This window comes from Gadus morhua, chromosome 4, assembly GCF_902167405.1.
Source record: "Gadus morhua chromosome 4, gadMor3.0, whole genome shotgun sequence".
Classification (NCBI taxonomy): domain Eukaryota; kingdom Metazoa; phylum Chordata; class Actinopteri; order Gadiformes; family Gadidae; genus Gadus; species Gadus morhua.
In genome coordinates, this window is record NC_044051.1 from 14,420,133 (window position 1) to 14,440,908 (window position 20,776).

The 20,776-nt window shown below is 41.1% G+C and overlaps 1 protein-coding gene across 2 annotated transcripts; it reads left to right on the forward strand.

The window, feature by feature from the left end:
- The first annotated feature begins 9,123 nt into the window (after nt 1–9,123).
- Nucleotides 9,124–20,776, forward strand: LOC115542526 (myosin heavy chain, fast skeletal muscle). Of its 2 annotated transcripts, XM_030354804.1 has the most exons (40): nt 9,124–9,167; nt 9,849–9,883; nt 10,014–10,228; nt 10,338–10,481; nt 10,576–10,732; nt 10,824–10,851; nt 10,952–11,069; nt 11,183–11,275; nt 11,366–11,429; nt 11,511–11,609; nt 11,795–11,898; nt 11,990–12,128; nt 12,253–12,371; nt 12,490–12,639; nt 12,760–12,930; nt 13,024–13,324; nt 13,467–13,537; nt 13,664–13,751; nt 13,875–13,992; nt 14,083–14,206; nt 14,278–14,414; nt 14,495–14,750; nt 14,837–15,079; nt 15,199–15,375; nt 15,484–15,629; nt 15,722–15,812; nt 15,903–16,292; nt 16,404–16,530; nt 17,650–17,768; nt 17,856–18,052; nt 18,138–18,321; nt 18,421–18,586; nt 18,672–18,796; nt 18,879–19,187; nt 19,281–19,484; nt 19,567–19,692; nt 19,772–19,942; nt 20,025–20,324; nt 20,409–20,540; nt 20,670–20,776. In XM_030354804.1, exons 3-40 carry the CDS (start codon nt 10,022–10,024, stop codon nt 20,688–20,690), a joined length of 5,916 nt encoding a protein of 1,971 aa, XP_030210664.1. In that variant the 5' UTR covers nt 9,124–9,167; nt 9,849–9,883; nt 10,014–10,021; the 3' UTR covers nt 20,691–20,776. The 2 variants fall into 2 exon arrangements, with proteins under 2 accessions (XP_030210664.1, XP_030210665.1); XM_030354805.1 differs by lacking the exons at nt 9,124–9,167; nt 9,849–9,883 and having other exon boundaries at nt 10,022–10,228; nt 20,025–20,129; nt 20,229–20,324; nt 20,670–20,771.

A 20,776-nucleotide genomic window follows, 5' to 3' on the forward strand; every position in this document is an offset into this window, starting at 1 on the left:
CTACCGATGATCTTCTCCAGGACAGTGTCGTGATGATCGTCGATCCTCAGCTGCCGCGTGCTCATTTGCCCGTTGGGAAGGTGGTCAGGCTGAATGCCAGTGCGGATGGATGCATCCGGTCTGCTGAGGTCCAAGTGGGGGACAAGACTTACCTGCGACCAGTAGCACGCCTTGTCCGGCTGCCAGCTGTCCCGGACGCCGATGCTGATCCAGGGACTTCTGTAGCACCTTAGGGAATTTATTTTGTTTACAAAATAGCCATGCTATTCAGGGGGCAGCTGATGTAAATTCCCTATTAGTTTGTAATATCGTATCGTGTATATATATATATATATATAATGTATATAGCGTTATTTCTATTCAGGCACTTAGGGCAGCCCAGGTAGCGCCGTAGGGTCCTAGAGTTACGAGTTGTACGGGGCTGCGCCAGAGTTCGTTGTGCGCGACTGTTTAACCCGCCATGACAGAGAATGCGTTCGTGAAGAGTGTCAAAGTCAAAGTCAAAGTGTGTTTATTGTTGCATGTACCAAATTGCTTCAGCACAGCAAAATTCTTACGACTTGGCAAGCATCATTCATCTACGCAGTAGACGTCATACATATAACAAAAATAACATAAAACTCTAAAACAATATGACAATAAACCATATAAAATGTAACATTAACATACAACAAATTAAAAAACAACCTATATCTCTGTGGCACTATGACATTATAACAATATAACATTTAACATTAACATTCCACAATTAGAGTACAGTAGAAGGGCTAGCAGCAGTTTAAGTGTGAATAGAGAATAAGTTGAAAAGAAATGCTAAGGATAAGTTAAAAGTTTTTAAAATTGTGCAAATATATCTATGAAGTGAATTGCATGAGTGGGGGAGCAGGGAGTAGGTGGAGGTGGCAACTGTTCAGAGGTTCAGTGTTTCTGATTCAGAAGCCTTACAGCCAGGGGGAAAAAGCTATTTGTGAGTCTGGTAGTCCGTGTTCGGATGCTCCGGTAGCGTCTACCAGACGGCAGCAATGAGAACAGTCCATAGCCTGGGTGGCTGTTGTCCTTTAGAATCTTTTTTGCTTTCCTCAGGCATCTACTGTTGTAGATGCCTTGCACGGAGGGGAGATGGCTGCCGGTGATACGCTCCGCTGTCTTCACCACCCTCTGCAGGGCCTTGCGGTCGGCAGCGGAGCAGCTACCATACCAGGCAGTGATGCAGCCTGAGAGGATGCTCTCAATGGTGCATCTGTAAAAGTTTGTTAAAGTTTTTGAAGACATGCCAAACTTCTTGAGTCTCCTCAAGAAGTATAGCCGCTTCTGTGCAGTTTTGACTGCTGAGCCTGCCTGCATGGACCAGGTTAGGTCATCCTTGATGTACACACCGAGGAATTTGAAGTTGGAGACTCTCTCCACATCAGCTCCCTCGATGTGTATGGGGTCCTGACCCCCCCTCTGCAGCTTCCTGAAATCCACGATCATTTCCTTGGTTTTGCAGACGTTGAGAGACAGGTTGTTGTCTTGGCACCATTCTGCCAAGACCCTTACCTCATCTCTATAGGCGGTCTCATCGTTGTTAGAGATGAGACCCAGGATGGTAGCGTCGTCTGCAAAAAGAAACTAGTGAGTAATATTGAACCACGTGTATCTACGTAATATAAATGTTATATACATTCCGTAACTCAGTTCCTTATAGTGGCCGTGATTTGTGTGGTTCTGCTACTGTGTTTATTGTTTCACTCACGAATTGGGTAGCTAGTGTATTAGCCTGCACCTCGTGTCGTGCAGCATGTGTGCGCAGGCGCGTATCAGACGCGGGGGATGAGTACGATGCATCCCCCTCACTTCTATTGGAAGGCCATTCCATCCCCTCCACTTTTGTTCGTCAAATCCTCACAAAAATCAGCTTTTCTAATAAAAAATAGTAAACGTTCGCCTGTTGTATGCAATTTAAAATGGTTGCTATGATTGCATCCCTCTGTATCAAATTATCACTCTGTAAATCCCAGCGCTACAATTGACGTTACGTAGACTAAACAGCTTGCGCAGCCTGCAGAAAGCGCTGGCAGCGGTGCTCCCGAGACCCGACTGCCTGAGAGCTCAGCGCGGTGGGTGACTGCGTTCATTCAAGCAGTTTCTCACAGATTGCTGTGCCTAACTGTTCGTGCTGCATGCATACTGACTTGACGCCTTCAATGAAAAGGTAGAATTGAATCACTGTTTTAGATCAGCATCATTCACTGCCTGTAATGAAGGCAACATTTTCAGGCATATTAAGCGATTAAAGCGATTAAGCGATTAATTATTAATCATTAATAGATGCAAGGTTCATGGCTCTCTATTCAAGAGCTAGTTACCTCCTAGCATAAGATCCCATTCATTCTTCCGACTGGAACTAAGCCTACTTTAGTTTTAAAACTGTTCTCTTTTTTCGTGCAATATAGCCAATGATGCCGAAAACTAAAAGAAAAAGACAGGGGACTATAGACTATATAGTAAGTTGACTTCTCTCCCTCTGCAGACACTGACGTGCTTGCAAATTGCAAGCTATAGGCTATCTGTTTCGAGTGCTAACGCGGTTGGGATGCACAGGTTTGACTAGGGCTACAGGTAGCCTTTACGGAGAGTAGAGATCCTCGTGCGATTCGTCATTTTCAAACCTTGAGAAAACGCACTTCAACACAGAAGCCCAACATTATACATAGATCATAGATAGGTCTCAGCATGAAATGGAGAACATTTGAAGTTGAACTTGACCACTGGTTTGACAGCCTGCACTCTGTGTGTCACTACATAATAACATCACTACATACAAGTAACAAATGCTCTAGCCAAATGTCATTAGAGCTACAGTTATTGAACATTCATGCAACAGCCTCAAGTGGCTTTACAAATGTGTTTTGTCTCTGCTCATTATTACAAACTAATTGTTTTGCAATCATTTTCCTGTCCAACAGATCCAGCTTGTGCTTTTGAACATAACACACGGTTACACTGTTGAGACATGTTTGTGTCATTGTACTTCGCATCCATGTTTTCAGCCTTCAGAGGCTGCTGAAGCTCCTTTCAGCTTTATCACACAGTGTGTGTGTGTGTGTGTGTGTGTGTGTGTGTGTGTGTGTGTGTGTGTGTGTGTGTGTGTGTGCGTGCGTGTATCAAACAAACACACAATGAGTCATACACACACACACACACACATACACACACACACACACAGTGTATCTGCTCGCATTTCTTCCATTTTGTAGGCGTAGATGTATGTAAAAGTTCATATAATTGATCATCGCTATTTGGAATGATTATTTCTTCGCCTATTCCAGAACACCCCCACTTTTGGAAAGCTTGATACGCCCCTGTGTGTGCGTCACTCTGCCGCACCATGTCGGCCGTTATATTGCACTTTTACATTATTGTGTTAACGTGTGCATGTGGCAGCTATTTATGCCAGTTATGTTTACATAGCATTTATGGGATGTTGTTAGTACTAGAGCCCGGTGTTTTAGTAGGTAAATCTAGTAATAACTATTTGTCTATTTCTTATTCTGTCTTACAGAAAAAACATTCCTACATCATTCATACATCTGTTCATCCATTCCGTCATTCATTTGCTTACTTATTGAAGCCATCATTGATGTCATTCGTCGGCAAGAGATATAAACATCCTGAACTGTTCTCTGTGTATACGTCTACTCTCTGACCGGAGTTACCGTCCTGGATAAAGTTATCCCAGCAAACACACACATACATTCTACAATAATGTTCATTCGTTTATTTATATTAGTTTATTAAATACAAGATTGTTACATAGAACATTGATTATATAATGATAAAAATTGTAGTAGCAATGGAAACACTGAAGGCAGTGCAACCAAAGGGTATAAATACATGCAACACTATCCCCTCCAGTATCAGGCCTCTATAAAATCATATTCACTGGCCTTATGTCATCAACATTTTTACATTCTAACCAGGCCAAAAAAGGCATACTGGCTCCCAGTTGCAACTGCTATCAAACATGAATGTGATGTATTTATAGTCCTCTGATTTTCAGCTTGTGAAGCAAAGTGTTAAATGTTAAATGTTAACACAATCAATATGGAAACAATTGGACAAACAAAATTGGAAAATGTGCATTCAATATCCCCACATATTATAACATGTACAATTTAAATACATTATAAGTATGATAATATTTGAATCAGGAAACACATTATAACATTAACAATATATTTAATCATATTTGGTCATCTTTGAAGAACATTATGAATTTGATTCCAGCAGCTACACTATTTTGATACAAATATATTAACTATAAAATTCAAGGTATGAGCCAATGAACCAATCAAATGCAAAGCAAAATTAAACAGCCATTTGAAGATCTTCCCTTATATAGTTCTTCCAGAACTGCAGGACCACCTATAGGGGAGAGAAGATGAGACAGATAGTCTGCAGGGGAGTTCAGGTTATTACAACTGGTGGTAAGTAAGACTGATGCTCCAGCTGCTTTCTAGGGGAGACCATTGCATTAGAGTGGACAATCTTTCATGCTTGTTTTCATGGAGATTATTTTCCTGTATTTCCATTACTTTTATTTATTTAAGTTTTACTTGAAAGATACTTACTTATATTTTAGTATAAGAAACCTTTAGAGTGACATTTGCACGTAGTTGTTTTCGTAAGGTTATGTTTTTTATGCATTAGCCTTATTTACCTAACTCTAACATACATTTATTTTATTTTATTGAGATTATTTAAAATGTGCACTTGATCACAAGCATAGTTTTCAGACAATTAAATGTTAATAGAAGATATACATCTCTGACATAAGAAAGGAAACACAATTTGCAGGCACGTCTCGTCTGCAAATATCAGCTCATAATACAGATATAATATAAAAAATTTAAGTCAGTAATAATTGAATGATGGACGTTTTGATTTGTACACGTGGTGACTCATTAACACCTAAACCTAACTTTTATTTTAAGGAGCAATTCATTCTACGGTTGAAGGAAAGAAAACAGTAGGGATAATTTAATATCTTCTCATCACCGAACATCTCCAAACCTTCTTGAACAAATTCTGTTCAAATAAATATACATATTTTTTTGTTTTCATGAAATAAGCCTCCATCATGAGTACGGACGCAGAGATGGCCGCTTACGGCAAGGCTGCCATTTACCTCCGTAAACCAGAGAAGGAGAGGATTGAGGCCCAGAGCGCGCCATTTGATGCGAAGGCTGCTGCATATGTGACTGATCCCAAGGAACTGTACGTCAAGTTTACCATCATTAAGAGGGACGGTGGCAAAATCACCGTCAAAGTTTTGGCTACATCAGAGGTTAGTTAGTGCCCTGTAGCACCCCTGCTGGGGTATAGGCCGTCGACGAGGGACCTCCAGAGTTCACGGTCACTGGCGTTCTTTTCTATCTGCGACCAGGTGCCTCCCAGTCTCTTGGTGTCTGCCTTGAGGTCCCGGCGCCAGGTGTTTTTAGGACGTCCTCTGCTTCTCTTTCCTTGAGGGTTCCAAGTCAGAGCCTGTCTGGTGGTGTTTGACACTGGTTTGCGTAATGTGTGCCCGATCCATCTCCATCTTCTTCGTCCAATTTCGTCTGCTGCTGGGGGTTGTTTTGTTCTTGTCCACAGATCGTTGTTGCTGATCTTGTTCGGCCAGTAGATTTTCAGGATTCTTCTGAGACATTTGTTTATGAAGGTTTGCACTTTATTTATTGTGATCTTATTGATTCTCCATGTCTCTGCCCCATAGAGCAGGACGGATTTTACGTTGGAGTTAAAGGATTCTTATTTTAGTCGTTTCCCGTATCTCTCTAGAGTTCCAGATGTTCTTGAGAAGTAGAAATGAAGTCCTTGCCTTACCTATCCTAGCTTTTACATCTGCATCTGTACCACCCTGACTGCTGATGATACTCCCCAAGTAGGTGAAGGACTCTACCTCTTCTAACATGGTGTCACCAAGGGTGATCGGTTCCGTAGTAGTTGTATTTATCCTTATGTTTTTTGTTTTTCCCTCATGGATGTTAAGTCCTACTTGTGAGGAAGTCTCTATGAGTGTATTGATCTTGTCTTGCATCTGGTGGTAGCTATGTGACAGTAGTGCCAGGTCATCTGCGAAATCTAAGTCATCCAGTTGTGTCCATAATGTCCATCGGATTCCGTTCTTCCTTTGTTCTGTTGTTGTTCTCATGATCCAGTCAATGGCTAGTAAAAACAGGAATGGGGATAGAAGACAACCCTGTCTGACCCCAGTCTTGATCTGGAACTTTTCTGTGAGCTGTCCATCATGTATAACTCTACAGGTCATTCCACAATAGCTGTTTTCAATGATGTTCAATAGCTTAGTGGGCACTCCATGGTGTCTCAATAACTTCCATGCAGTCTCTCTATGTACACTGTCGAATGCCTTCTCGTAGTCGACAAAGTTGACATAGTGTGGGAGTTCCACTCTAGTGACTGCTCTATGATAATGCGAAGAGTGGAAATCTGGTCGACACAGGACCTATTCTTTCTAAATCCTGCTTGCTCGTCCCTCAGTTGGTGGTCAACTGCATCCTTCATTCTGTCCAGGATGACTCTATTTAGCACTTTGCCTGGCACAGAGAGTAGGGTGATCCCTCTATAGTTGTTGCAGTTTCCCAGGTCTCCTTTCTTTGGGAGCTTGTTAATAAGGCCCTCTTTCCAGTCAAATGGTATCTCTTCTTCTTCCCAGATCCTTTTGAAGAGTAGATGCAGCAGGCTCACCGTGATACCAACATCTGCCTTTAGGGCTTCTGCCGGGATGTTATCTGGCCCAGTTGCTTTCCCACTCTTCAGCTGCCGCTTTCCTGATCTCCTCTCTGCTGGGTATGTCACAGCTGATGGGGAGTTCGGTCTGTGCTGGTTGGATATCTGGTGGGTTTACTGGTGGGGGTCTATTTAGCAGTTCCTCAAAGTGTTCTGCCCATCTGTGTAGTTGTTTTAAAAAAAAACAGTTTTGGAATGTAAAGGTTTAAATTAAATAATCCCCTTTGTCAGCCATCAGAATGATTCTGACTCTGCAGTTGTTGTGAAGGGTCGAATAATAGTAATTGAAGACTTATTTCAGAAGACGGTGAAAAAAAACCCTATCTTCCTTTAAATAAAATATTGGCATAATCTAGGGTTTTTATTATCTAGAGTTAATAACAGAAAGATTACAATTAGGGTATTTAGCAGACCCTTTTATCCAAGCGACTTACATCGGTTAATACACACATTGACACACCGACAGCAGAGTCAACCATGCAAGGCGACCGCCAGCTCGTCAGGGTTTGCTCAGGGACACATCAACACTCAGCTTGGAGGAGCTGGGGATCAGAATAGCAACCTTTAGGTTACAAGACAACTGCTCTACCTCCTGAGCTAGATCCACACCAGAGTTAAGCTTTTGAAAGGCATTTAAACTCCACCAACTAATGCGATACCCGTGGATAACATGATCAGCATGGAGCCAAAGCTCTACTGTCCTGTTGGAGTTCAATTTGTCCACATATATTTACAACTGGTGTGTATCAGGGAACGGGGCGAGTGCCTGGTGATTACTGGCAGCTCACTATGGATTCTGGGCTGGTTTAGGGTTCATTGGCACTTACACATTAGCCCAGCTGGCCCATTGTCAGAAATGACTCTGCACTATGCGACAGAGCTGTCGCAGAGCTTATTTATATTTTATATTTTGAAAAAGAAAAATGCCTTTTGAACATCACAAACATGATATGATCCTAGATGTAATACATATTATTTTTAAAAGCCCAATAACCGTAGGTAAAATGAAGTATTTTTGTTAATTAAACTAGGTTAACAAAACACTTGGTAAGGGAAATGCAATCTAACAACTCCTTGGTATCATGTCATTAAAGTATATATAATCCAAGAACACGAACATAACCATGCCAAAAAAGGATCTGTGGTCACAGTTTTGATTTCAATCGAATTATTTATAGATATTAGATAGATGCCCAAGTTTTATTCAATCTGTGAAGGAAGATAAATGCCAATGCCGCTGGTTTTTAGCAGATATAAATATGAAGTTAAAATTGTAAAATGAGAAATGGTAAAAAGACAGGAATGATGCTCTTGCCTATCAGTGTGTGCGCTGACTGCAGTTAAGATGATAACAAAAGGGGAGATATGAAAAGTATCACTTTCAGCCCACACTTCAAACACAATATTTAACCGCTGTTATGGTTATCATGGAGCAAATTGAAATGCTATATAAATGAGGACAGTACTCCGGACAAAATGAATTAAGAAAAACAATGAAAAGAAGTTTTAAAACCTACAACATTTTTTACATTAACACACGAGTGATGAACTATTTTAAAATAATTTTCCCATGCACCTTGCTGTTGGGCCGATCAAACCCAATAACCATTATTCCATATTATCATTATTATAATTGATTCATTATACATGACACACACACATGCAAACACACACAGCAGGTTGGTTGAAAAGCTAAATGATTCCTAGATGGCTAGTAAGACAGGACAGGTTGGACATTTCTGTTGAGCCACAATGTCTTTGTACATCCTTAATAAACTGATTTGTTTATTTATTCAGGGAAAAGATTAGTTACATATCACACTATGTTGATGAAATAATTTAGAAACCTTAATAGCTATTGAAGTAGTGAAGGTATTATGTATTAATAAATGCAACACTATACCTTCCAAGATCAGGCCTCTATTAATTTACGTTCCCTGGCATTAAGTCATAAAAGTGCTTGCAATGTGGCAAGCACTGGTAATATACTTGACTGTATTATATTTATAGATTCAACTGATTATTAACTTATTAAACAGAATAAATGTTCTAAAATTGCATGAAACAAACTAAAATATGAAATACCCCCAGATATTATGAATTGGATCCAGCATACAGACTGTTGAAATGTATTTATGTCGCAGTCAAAATATTACTCATAAATACAAATACAAAAAAAACACCATATAAATTCTTAACATGTATGGCACTCAAGGTATGACTCAATTAACAAAAAGTTAAAAAGTTAAAAAAAGAAAAGCGTTTTGAGGATCTGCCCTTATTTAGTTTCTGCCTGGACTGCAGAACCACCTCTATATAAGAGGCCACAAGATGAGATGGATAAGACTGCAGGGGATTTCAGGTTGTTACAACTGGTGGTAAGTCTGACTGATGCTTCAGCTTGCTTGTCTTTTCCTGGAGGCTCTTTTCATTTATTAAAATGACTACTTTGTTATTTAGGCTACATGCATCCAATTGTTAATATTTTTTATGCAGATATTTTTTTGACCATATTGTTTTCAAGTAACCACTGCATTTGAGTCTTATTTTTTTTATATATTTTGAAGATTTCTTTGGATTGATAATTCATGTTTTGAACGACTTGAGACTTTTTTCAGACAATCTCAGACTGCAGTCTAAGAGAGATACTGTCTAGAAGAGACCATTGCATTATAATTTATTTCTGTGTATTTAATTACTCCACCCAGCTACTTTGAATGATACTTATTCAATTTCTTGGTATAGAAACCATTAGTAGAGATTTTTAAGATGGTTTTATGTGAGGTTAGTTTTTTATGCATTATTTACCAACCTCTTATTTTCTCTTATAGAATTTGATTGGGATCATATTTTTTTTAAATATTTGATAATTTAATTATTATCTTTGGTGGTATCAGATAGGAAATGTTGCTAGAAGAGAAAAAAATCAACAATTAAGAACAAAAGCACATGTGCTTCTGCACTGACACACATGGCCTTGGATTTTATATTAGATAGTCCATTTTACTCAGGAACAAGTCAGTAAAATGTTAACATTAGACTGACTTTTTCTTGTTAAGGTATCATTTCTTCTGCAGCTGAAGGGAAGAAAACGGTAAGAATAATTCAACATCATCTCATCACCGAAAAAGCTCCAGACCTTCTTGAGGCTATCTGTACTTTTAAATAAAGATAAATCAGTTTTATTTAATTGATAATAAATATGATTTCTTTCATGAAATAAGCCTCCATCATGAGTACGGACGCAGAAATGGCCATTTATGGCGCGGCTGCCGTTTACCTCCGGAAGCCAGAGAGGGAGAGGATTTCGGCCCAGAGCTCGCCATTCGATGCGAAGACTGCTGCATATGTGGCTGATGTTAAGGAACTGTACCTAAAGTGTACCATCACTAAGAGGGAAGGTGCCAAAGTCACCGTCAGCATTTTGACTACAAAGGAGGTAGGCAGTGGTTGATGATGGCAGAAACAAATTAGCTGGTATCAACAAAAAGTGAAAGTCTCAATAGTTGTACTGGTAAGAAAACTAATAATGAGTTTCCATATTTCAGGAGAGGACAGTCAAGGAGGACGATGTCTATCCCATGAATCCTCCCAAGTACGACAAAATTGAGGACATGGCCATGATGACCCATCTCAATGAAGCCTCTGTGTTGTATAACCTCGCAGAGCGTTATTCAGCATGGATGATCTACGTAAGATATTTTGCCTCAATGAAAATATAAGAAACATGAGTAATATGCATCGTTAATAGGTACAATTAATGTGAATCTCTGTGACCTCCTTCAGACCTACTCTGGGCTGTTCTGTGCCACTGTAAACCCCTACAAGTGGCTCCCAGTGTACGATCAGGCGTGTGTCAATGCCTACAGAGGCAAGAAGCGTATGGAGGCTCCACCCCACATCTTCTCTGTCTCTGACAACGCCTTTCAGTTCATGCTTACTGGTTTGTAAATTCAAAGTTTCAAATCCCTAATTTTACCTTGTTTTTATTATTAAATGGCATAATCATGCAAATGTAAATATTTATTTTACAGACAGAGAGAACCAGTCTGTCCTGATCACGTAAGTTTAATCCTGTTAATATAATATAAATATAATACACTGAATCATGCATTGGAAACATGTCAATATGAATTTACTTTATTCGTCTTTTCACACCCAGTGGAGAATCCGGTGCTGGAAAGACTGTGAACACCAAGCGTGTCATCCAGTATTTTGCTACCATCGCAGTGAGTGGTGGAGGAGATAAGCCGGCGGATGCAGGCGCTGGAAAGATAAAAGTATGTTTAAATCAATTAAATCAATGAATCAATTCATTAATAAATCACATAAGAACATGAAGAATTCAAATATAATTCAGAAAAAGGTATAAACATTTTATGTCGGATTATAGGGGTCACTGGAGGACCAGATCATTGCAGCAAATCCCCTGCTGGAGGCCTATGGTAATGCCAAGACTGTGAGAAATGACAACTCCTCCCGTTTTGTAAGTATGAAATGAATTCCTCCCTGAAGATGCTCCCTACTTTTTGAGTATTTTTTGGAGGATGATTAAAACTAATTATTTTGCAAACAGGGTAAATTCATCAGAATTCATTTCCACGCAAACGGTAAACTATCCAGTGCTGACATTGAGACGTGTAAGTATCTAGTTCTACATGTGGATTCCTTAACCAAGATTATTAGTGGTATAGGTTTTGATTAATGAATGGGCCTTATAGATCTGCTGGAGAAGTCCAGAGTGTCATTCCAGCTTCCCGATGAGAGAGGCTATCACATCTTCTTCCAGATGATGACCAACCACAAACCTGAGATCATTGGTGAGATTTTATAATAGTAAGAGTGTGAAGAATGTACTTAATATTAAGATGAAAAGTTGTCCTGAATTGCCTTTTGAATTGAAATGCAATTTGGAAAAGCAAGATTAATTATTTTTTTATTCAGAAGTTAACTGTTAGGTAGCAGCATATAAAGCAGAAAAAAAGACATTTGTTTAATCCCTCAGAAATGACCCTCATCACCACCAACCCCTACGACTTCCCCATGTGCAGTCAGGGTCAGATCACTGTGGCCAGCATTGATGACAACGAGGAGCTGGATGCTACTGATGTCAGTGGTTGATTGAAAAACAATTCATATATTTTCAACGTGGCATACGTTTTACAAAATGTTTTCTAAATGTTCTTTGTTTTCAACACAGGCTGCTATTGATATTTTGGGCTTCACTAATGAGGACAAGGTGGCCATCTATAAGTTTACTGGTGCTGTGCTTCACCACGGTAACATGAAGTTCAAGCAGAAGCAGCGTGAGGAGCAGGCTGAGCCAGATGGCAATGAAGGTAACAATTAACATGTATTCATCAGTGCACTAGAAGGTATATTGGTGCATATTTGCTTGTATTACATTTGGAGTAATTATTATACAGAATAATAACACATTCGTTTTTCATGTTACCTTTGTAGAGGCCGACAAGATTTGCTATCTACTGTCTCTGAACTCTGCTGATATGCTCAAAGCTCTTTGCTACCCAAGAGTGAAGGTCGGAAATGAGTATGTCACCAAGGGACAGACTGTACCTCAGGTAAGAAAAACACAGTTTATGTGTTAATAGACAATTTCTGTTAACATGGTTTGTCTATTATGATGTATAGTATATTTTGATTTAATTGTGATGATTTTATGTAAAAATATATTTTCAGGTCAACAACTCAGTGAGTGCCCTGGCCAAGTCTATCTATGAGAGGCTCTTCTTGTGGATGGTCATCCGTATCAACTCGATGCTGGACACCAAACAAGCAAGACAATTCTACATTGGTGTGCTGGACATTGCTGGTTTTGAGATTTTTGATGTAGGTTGTTCAATAAGTGGCAGCATTTCTGAAAGCATTTCCTTCATTCTGAGACGTTAGTCATTACCATTCAATTCTTGAAAACGAGTAATAGTCGGTTTATTAAATGTCCCCTACTAGTACAACAGCATGGAGCAGCTGTGCATCAACTTTACCAATGAGAAACTGCAACAGTTCTTCAACCACACCATGTTCGTCCTGGAGCAAGAGGAGTACAAGAAGGAGGGTATCATCTGGGAGTTCATTGACTTTGGCATGGACTTGGCTGCCTGCATTGAGCTCATTGAGAAGGTACACCTGAATATTATAACTATATATTTTTATTCTATGTGTGGCCATGAAGGTACTTTTCATAATTTGTCATCTGTCATTTTTTCTCTTAAGCCAATGGGCATCTTCTCCATCCTTGAAGAGGAGTGCATGTTCCCCAAGGCCTCAGACGTTACCTTCAAGAACAAGCTGTATGACCAGCATCTTGGCAAGACCAAAGCATTTGAGAAGCCCAAGCCTGCAAAGGGCAAGGCTGAGGCCCACTTCTCCCTGGTGCACTATGCTGGAATAGTGGACTACAACGTCACTGGCTGGCTGGACAAGAACAAGGATCCCCTGAATGGCTCTGTTGTTCAGCTGTACGAGAAGTCCTCTAACAAACTCCTGCCTGTCCTGTACCCACCTGTAGTTGAAGGTACGGCTCACATTTTGGACCAGTAGTTTTTCTGTCCGTGATATTATAATAACTATTTATTTCCAGCCATTTAATGTGTTTCTTATATATGGTGGTATATATATATGTATGAAATGAACTAATAACCAATAATTAAAAACAGAGGTTGGCGGTGCAAAGAAAGGAGGCAAGAAGAAGGGTGGCTCCATGCAGACCGTGTCTTCACAGTTCAGGGTAAGGGTAAACACACAAATAAATGTAAAAACATTCTTCACTTTACTTATTATATGCATATATAATTCTAATTTGTTCTTTCCGAAACAAGTTCTATGCAATTTATATTTTGTTTTATGTCTATAGGAGAATTTGGGCAAACTGATGACCAACTTGAGGAGCACCCATCCTCACTTTGTGCGTTGTCTGATTCCCAATGAGTCAAAGACTCCAGGTACAGTGACTACTAGTATATGTTCATAGTGTCTGCATCAAGTTATACATTTTAGTGAGGTTTTATGGGCATTGCTATACCAAACTAATATAATTCAAAACATGAATTTCACCAAAAAAACAGGACTCATGGAGAACTTCCTGGTTATCCACCAGCTGAGGTGTAACGGTGTACTGGAGGGCATCAGAATCTGCAGAAAGGGCTTCCCCAGCAGAATCCTCTATGCTGACTTCAAGCAGAGGTACTAACTGAAGGAGTTTTCAATGGCAACTTTATAAATGCCTTTTAATATTTGTGTCATTGTTAAAAACATTACAATGATCTTCTACAGGTACAAAGTACTGAATGCCAGTGTCATTCCTGACGGTCAGTTTATTGACAACAAGAAGGCTTCTGAGAAACTTCTTGGATCCATTGACGTACCTCATGATGAGTACAAATTTGGACACACCAAGGTATGTTTATTGCTGCAAAAACTAGGTTTATACTGGATTTGATGCTGACAAACGTCTCTTGTTACATTAAGGTGTTCTTCAAAGCTGGTCTTCTGGGTACTCTTGAGGAGATGCGAGATGAGAAGCTGGCAGCTCTGGTCAAGATGCTTCAGGCTCTAGCCAGAGGTTATGTCATGAGAAAGGAATTCGTGAAGATGATGGAGAGGAGGTATGTTTTTAAACATTGTTGTCAAAACACCAATGGGTTTGTAGTACATCCCCGATATGATGGTTTATTTTATTCTATAGGGAAGCCATCTACACTATTCAGTACAACATCCGCTCATTCATGAATGTCAAACACTGGCCATGGATGAAGGTGTACTACAAGATAAAGCCTCTTCTGAAGAGTGCTGAAACCGAGAAGGAGCTTGCCAATATGAAGGAAAACTATGATAAGATGAAGACTGACTTGGCAGCTGCCCTGGCCAAGAAGAAGGAACTTGAGCAGAAGATGGTTTCTCTCCTGCAGGAGAAGAATGATCTTGCACTGCAAATGGCTTCTGTAAGTAAACATTATGTAAAATGTATGTGTGCAAACATTGAGATACATTTGATGTGACATGTTTTACCAATATAAATATCACACAGGAAGGAGACAATCTGAATGATGCTGAAGAAAGGTGTGAAGGACTCATCAAGAGTAAGATCCAGCTGGAGGCCAAAGTCAAGGAGACGACTGAGAGATTGGAGGATGAGGAGGAAATCAATGCTGAGCTGACTGCCAAGAAGAGAAAACTGGAAGATGAATGCTCTGAACTCAAGAAGGACATTGATGACCTGGAGCTTACCTTGGCCAAAGTGGAGAAGGAGAAACATGCCACTGAGAACAAGGTTTGTTAAGATTTAACCACAATACCATCACCATCAACATTGTCCATCTGTTATAGAGTTTAAGGGAAGGTTACATTTTACATATGAGAAATTATGAAACGTGAATTTGTTTTTTTCAGGTGAAGAACCTGACTGAGGAGATGGCCTCTCAGGATGAGAGCGTTGCTAAGCTGACAAAGGAGAAGAAAGCCCTCCAAGAGTCACATCAGCAGACTCTTGATGACCTGCAGGCAGAGGAAGACAAAGTCAACACTCTGACCAAGGCCAAGACCAAGCTTGAACAGCAAGTGGATGATGTGAGAAAAGCTCATGGAAACTTTCAATGAATATTAGTAATGGAGTTGAGTGAATATTCAATATTACATTGGATTGTTCTTAATTATTTTTCAATTATTGACATCCAGCTTGAAGGTTCTCTGGAGCAAGAGAAGAAGCTCCGTATGGACCTTGAGAGATCCAAGAGAAAGCTTGAGGGTGATCTGAAACTGGCTCAGGAAACTGTCATGGATCTTGAGAATGACAAACAGCAGTCTGACGAGAAAATCAAGAAGTAATTAATTTGTTTTTTAACAATAACAATCGGGTTTAGTGCATGTGACTGTTTTGATATAGTTTACAATTTTTCTTATTAATTATTCACAGGAAGGACTTTGAGACCAGCCAGCTTCTGAGCAAAATTGAGGATGAGCAGTCATTGGGTGCTCAGCTTCAGAAAAAGATCAAGGAGCTTCAGGTGGGAAAATTAATCAATTAAATTGTTTTAATATAAACGTTCTGAAATTATGAACTTGGATATTGACCTTAATATTTGTGTATTATTTAGGCCCGTATTGAGGAACTGGAGGAAGAGATTGAGGCTGAGCGTGCTGCTCGTGCCAAGGTTGAGAAGCAGAGAGCTGATCTCTCCAGGGAACTTGAAGAGATCAGTGAGAGGCTTGAGGAAGCTGGTGGAGCCACTTCTGCTCAGATTGAGATGAACAAGAAGCGTGAAGCTGAGTTCCAGAAGCTGCGTCGTGACCTTGAGGAGTCCACCCTGCAGCATGAAGCCACTGCTGCTGCTCTGCGTAAGAAGCAGGCTGACAGTGTAGCAGAGCTGGGAGAGCAGATTGACAACCTCCAGCGTGTCAAGCAGAAGCTTGAGAAGGAGAAGAGCGAGTACAAGATGGAGATTGATGACCTCTCCAGCAACATGGAAGCTGTTTCTAAGGCCAAGGTAAGTTATTCTTCAATGCCTTCATTGTGTTAAGAAATAATGCAAAATAATAAGTACATAAATAACTATTAATCAACATTGATTTCAAATTGATAATCTTTTAATCATCAGGGAAATCTGGAAAAAATTTGCCGTACCCTTGAGGACCAACTCAGTGAAATCAAGGCTAAGAGTGATGAGAATGCTCGCCAGGTCAATGACATCAGTGCCCAGAGAGCAAGACTGCTGACAGAAAATGGTTGGTATTTATTTTATTCAGGCATTTGTATCATTTGAAATTCTGGGGGTACCATTTTGGGAATGTAATTGAATATACATTTTCCTCCTCGGCAGCCAGTCAGTTTCGTTCTCAGTGGGTGCTGGTCTCTGCCAGGGCTGCGCCTTGTCACCAATCCTGTTTGTGATATACATGGACAGGATATCGAGGCGTTGTCGTGGTGGGGAGGGGTTGCAGTTCGGTGGTCTGAGGATCTCGTCACTGCTTTTTGCAGATGATGTGGTCCTCATTGGATCATCGGCCTGTGAACTTCAGCACTCACTGGATCGGCTGGCGGCCGAGTGTGAAGCGGCTGGGATGAGGATCAGCACCGCTAAATCTGAGGCCATGACTCTTAGCAGGAAACCGGTGGATTGCTTACTCCGGGTAGGAAATGAGTCCTTAGCCCAAGTGAAGGAGTTCAAGTACCTCGGGGTCTTGTTCGCGAGTGAGGGTACTATGGAGCGTGAGATTGGCCGGAGAATCGGAGCAGCGGGGGCGGTATTGCGTTCGCTTTACCGCACCGTTGTAACGAAAAGAGAGCTGAGCCGCAAGGCAAAGCTCTCGATCTACCGGTCGATCTTCGTTCCTATCCTCACCTATGGTCATGAGGGCTGGGTGATGACCGAAAGGACGAGATCGCGGGTACAAGCGGCCGAGATGATTTTTCTCAGAAGGGTGGCTGGCGTCTCCCTTAGGGATAGGGTGAGAAGCTCAGCCATCCGTGAGGAACTCAGATTAGAGCCGCTGCTCCTTTACTTAGAAAGGAGACAGCTGAGGTGGTTCGGGCATCTGGTAAGGATGCCCACTGGGCGCCTTCCTTGGGAGGTGTTTCAGGCACGTCCAGTGGGGAGGAGACCTTGGGGAAGACCCAGGACTAGGTGGAGAGATTATATCTCAACACTGGCCTGGGAACGCCTCGGGATCCCCCCGTCAGAGCTGGTCAATGTGGCCCGGGAAAGTGAAGTCTGGGGCCCCCTGCTTGAGCTGCTCCCCCCGCGACCCGACCCCGGATAAGCGGACGAAAATGAGATGAGATGAGATGAGATTTTCTCACAAACTCAATATGTATAACTAATTTGACATACTTCCTCCGACTAGGTGAGTTTGGTCGACAGCTTGAGGAGAAGGAAGCTCTTGTCTCCCAGCTGACCAGAGGCAAGCAGGCCTTTACTCAGCAGGTTGAGGAGCTGAAGAGGCAAAATGAGGAGGAAGTAAAAGTAAGGATCATTTATTCATAAAGACGGTAGGCTTCAAAGATCATGAAATGTATTGAATTTACGAGATCTCTGTTTCGCCTTTTGTAGGCAAAGAATTCTCTTGCTCATGGTGTGCAATCAGCCCGCCATGACTGTGATCTTCTGAGGGAGCAGTTTGAGGAGGAGCAGGAGGCCAAGGCTGAGCTACAGCGTGGAATGTCCAAGGCCAACGGTGAGGTGGCTCAGTGGAGGAGCAAGTATGAAACTGATGCTATCCAGCGCACTGAGGAGCTTGAGGAGTCCAAGTGAGTAAATCATTTAAAACTTTACCTAAATTGGACATTATAATTGTTAAACGTACCCAAATTAAGCCATGTTATTCTTTAACAGAAAAAAGCTTGCCCAGCGCCTTCAAGAGGCTGAGGAACAGATTGAGGCTGTGAACTCCAAGTGTGCCTCTCTGGAGAAGACCAAACAGAGACTCCAGGGTGAGGTGGAGGACCTCATGGTTGATGTGGAGAGGGCCAACGGACTGGCAGCCAACCTAGACAAGAAGCAGAGGAACTTTGACAAGGTGTGTTGTAATTCATTGAGATGACATTTTAAATATTTGTATACAATGATTATTCTTCAAGTGCTAAACTTTTCCTACTTTATTAACAATATTGTGCAGGTTTTGGCTGACTGGAAGCAGAAATATGAGGAGGGTCAGGCAGAGCTTGAAGGAAGTCTTAAAGAGGCTCGTTCTCTCAGCACTGAGCTTTTCAAGATGAAGAACTCCTATGAAGAAACTCTAGATCATCTGGAGACCATGAAGCGTGAAAACAAAAACCTTCAACGTGAGTATTTGTTAAATAATATTAAAGTGCTAGGTTGTGGTAAAACATGTATCAGACTTATGACAAATACAAAATTGCTCTGCAGAGGAGATTTCTGATTTGACTGAACAAATTGGTGAGACCGGAAAGAGCATCCATGAGCTGGAGAAATCCAAGAAGCAGGTGGAGACAGAGAAGACTGAGATCCAGTCAGCCCTTGAGGAAGCTGAGGTGAGGATTCAATCTGCAAAACAACATAAAAAATCAAATAATTAGTGTCTGCAATTTTGTCAATTTTTATTTTATACCTTAGGGAACCCTGGAGCATGAGGAATCCAAGATTCTGCGTGTCCAACTGGAGCTGAACCAGATTAAGGGTGAGGTTGACAGGAAGCTGGCTGAAAAGGATGAGGAGATGGAGCAGATCAAGAGGAACAGCCAGAGGGTCATTGACTCCATGCAGGCCACTCTTGACTCTGAGGTCAGGAGCAGGAATGATGCCCTGAGAATCAAGAAGAAGATGGAAGGAGACCTGAATGAGATGGAGATCCAGCTGAGTCATGCCAACCGCCAGGCTGCTGAGTCCCAGAAGCAGCTGAGAAATGTTCAAGGACAACTGAAGGTAAAACACAGATGTAATTAGTGCACATGTAGAATATAGTTTCATTTATATCTTGTGGTGAACTATTCAGTTCTGTTTTCATGTGAATATTAGGATGCCCAACTGCATCTTGATGATGCTGTCAGAGCTGCGGAAGACCTGAAGGAGCAGGCTGCCATGGTGGAACGTAGGAACGGTCTCATGGTGGCTGAAATTGAGGAGCTGAGGGCAGCTCTGGAACAGACAGAGAGAGGCCGCAAAGTGGCTGAGCAAGAGCTGCTGGATGCCAGCGAGCGTGTTGGACTGCTGCACTCTCAGGTAAACAAACATTTGAATCCTGTCATACGATTACAAGAACACGTTCATGTTTTAACAGTAATTGAGTAATAATATGTTTCAGAACACAAGCCTGTTGAACTCAAAGAAAAAGCTGGAAAGTGACCTGGTCCAAGTCCAGGGTGAGGTGGACGACAGTGTCCAGGAAGCCAGAAATGCTGAAGAGAAGGCCAAGAAAGCCATCACTGATGTAGGCCTATATTTGTTTGTTAATTGATGTTTTGAGAACTTAATGGAACTCTTGATGAATATATTACTTGTTCTTGTAGGCTGCCATGATGGCTGAGGAGCTGAAAAAAGAGCAGGATACTAGTTCTCACCTTGAGAGGATGAAGAAGAACCTGGAGGTCACAGTGAAAGACCTGCAGCATCGCCTGGATGAGGCTGAGAACCTGGCCATGAAGGGTGGCAAGAAGCAGCTGCAGAAACTGGAGGCCAGAGTAAGACAATAATCAGCCAGCATTTAAAAATGTATTACTCAAGTGTAAGGACAAGGTTGAGTCATTCACTTTTACTCTCAAGGTTCGCGATCTGGAGTCAGAGGTTGATAATGAACAGAGGCGTGGAGCAGAAGCTATAAAAGGTGTCCGCAAATATGAGAGGAGAGTCAAGGAACTCACCTACCAGGTATGTCCAATTTACATCTCCAAATATGTTTATTATAGCATTTTGATCATAGATAAAGGCCACATGATGTGGATTTTTTCACTTTCAAATGTGCATCAGACTGAGGAGGATAAGAAGAATGGCTGCAGACTTCAGGATCTTGTTGACAAGCTGCAAATGAAGGTGAAGGCTTACAAGAGACAGTCTGAGGAAGCGGTAAGTTACAAGGAATTACAAGGGATACTCAACTCAACTTTGCGACATTAAATTTTAAATGACAAAATATGAATATATCTACAGGAGGAGCAGGCCAACTCTTACCTGTCCAAGTGCAGGAAGGTTCAACATGAGCTGGAGGAGGCTGAGGAACGTGCTGATATTGCTGAGACTCAGGTCAACAAGCTGAGGGCCAAGACCCGTGACTCTGGAAAGGTAATTGGACAGTAAAAGTACAGTTCAGAATTTTCAACTATTTTCTATTTAATAATTTCCTAGAATTCTTTACTTTAAAAATGCCTTTTACAAATTTAAACCCTACTTTTCTTTTGATTTTCTCTTTAGGGAAAGGAGACTGCTGAATAATTCCTCATATTTGAAACATCATTCATACAAGTCATAAAATATGGCTAAATTGTGAAAAGAAATCAATAAACTATAGAACAACTTTC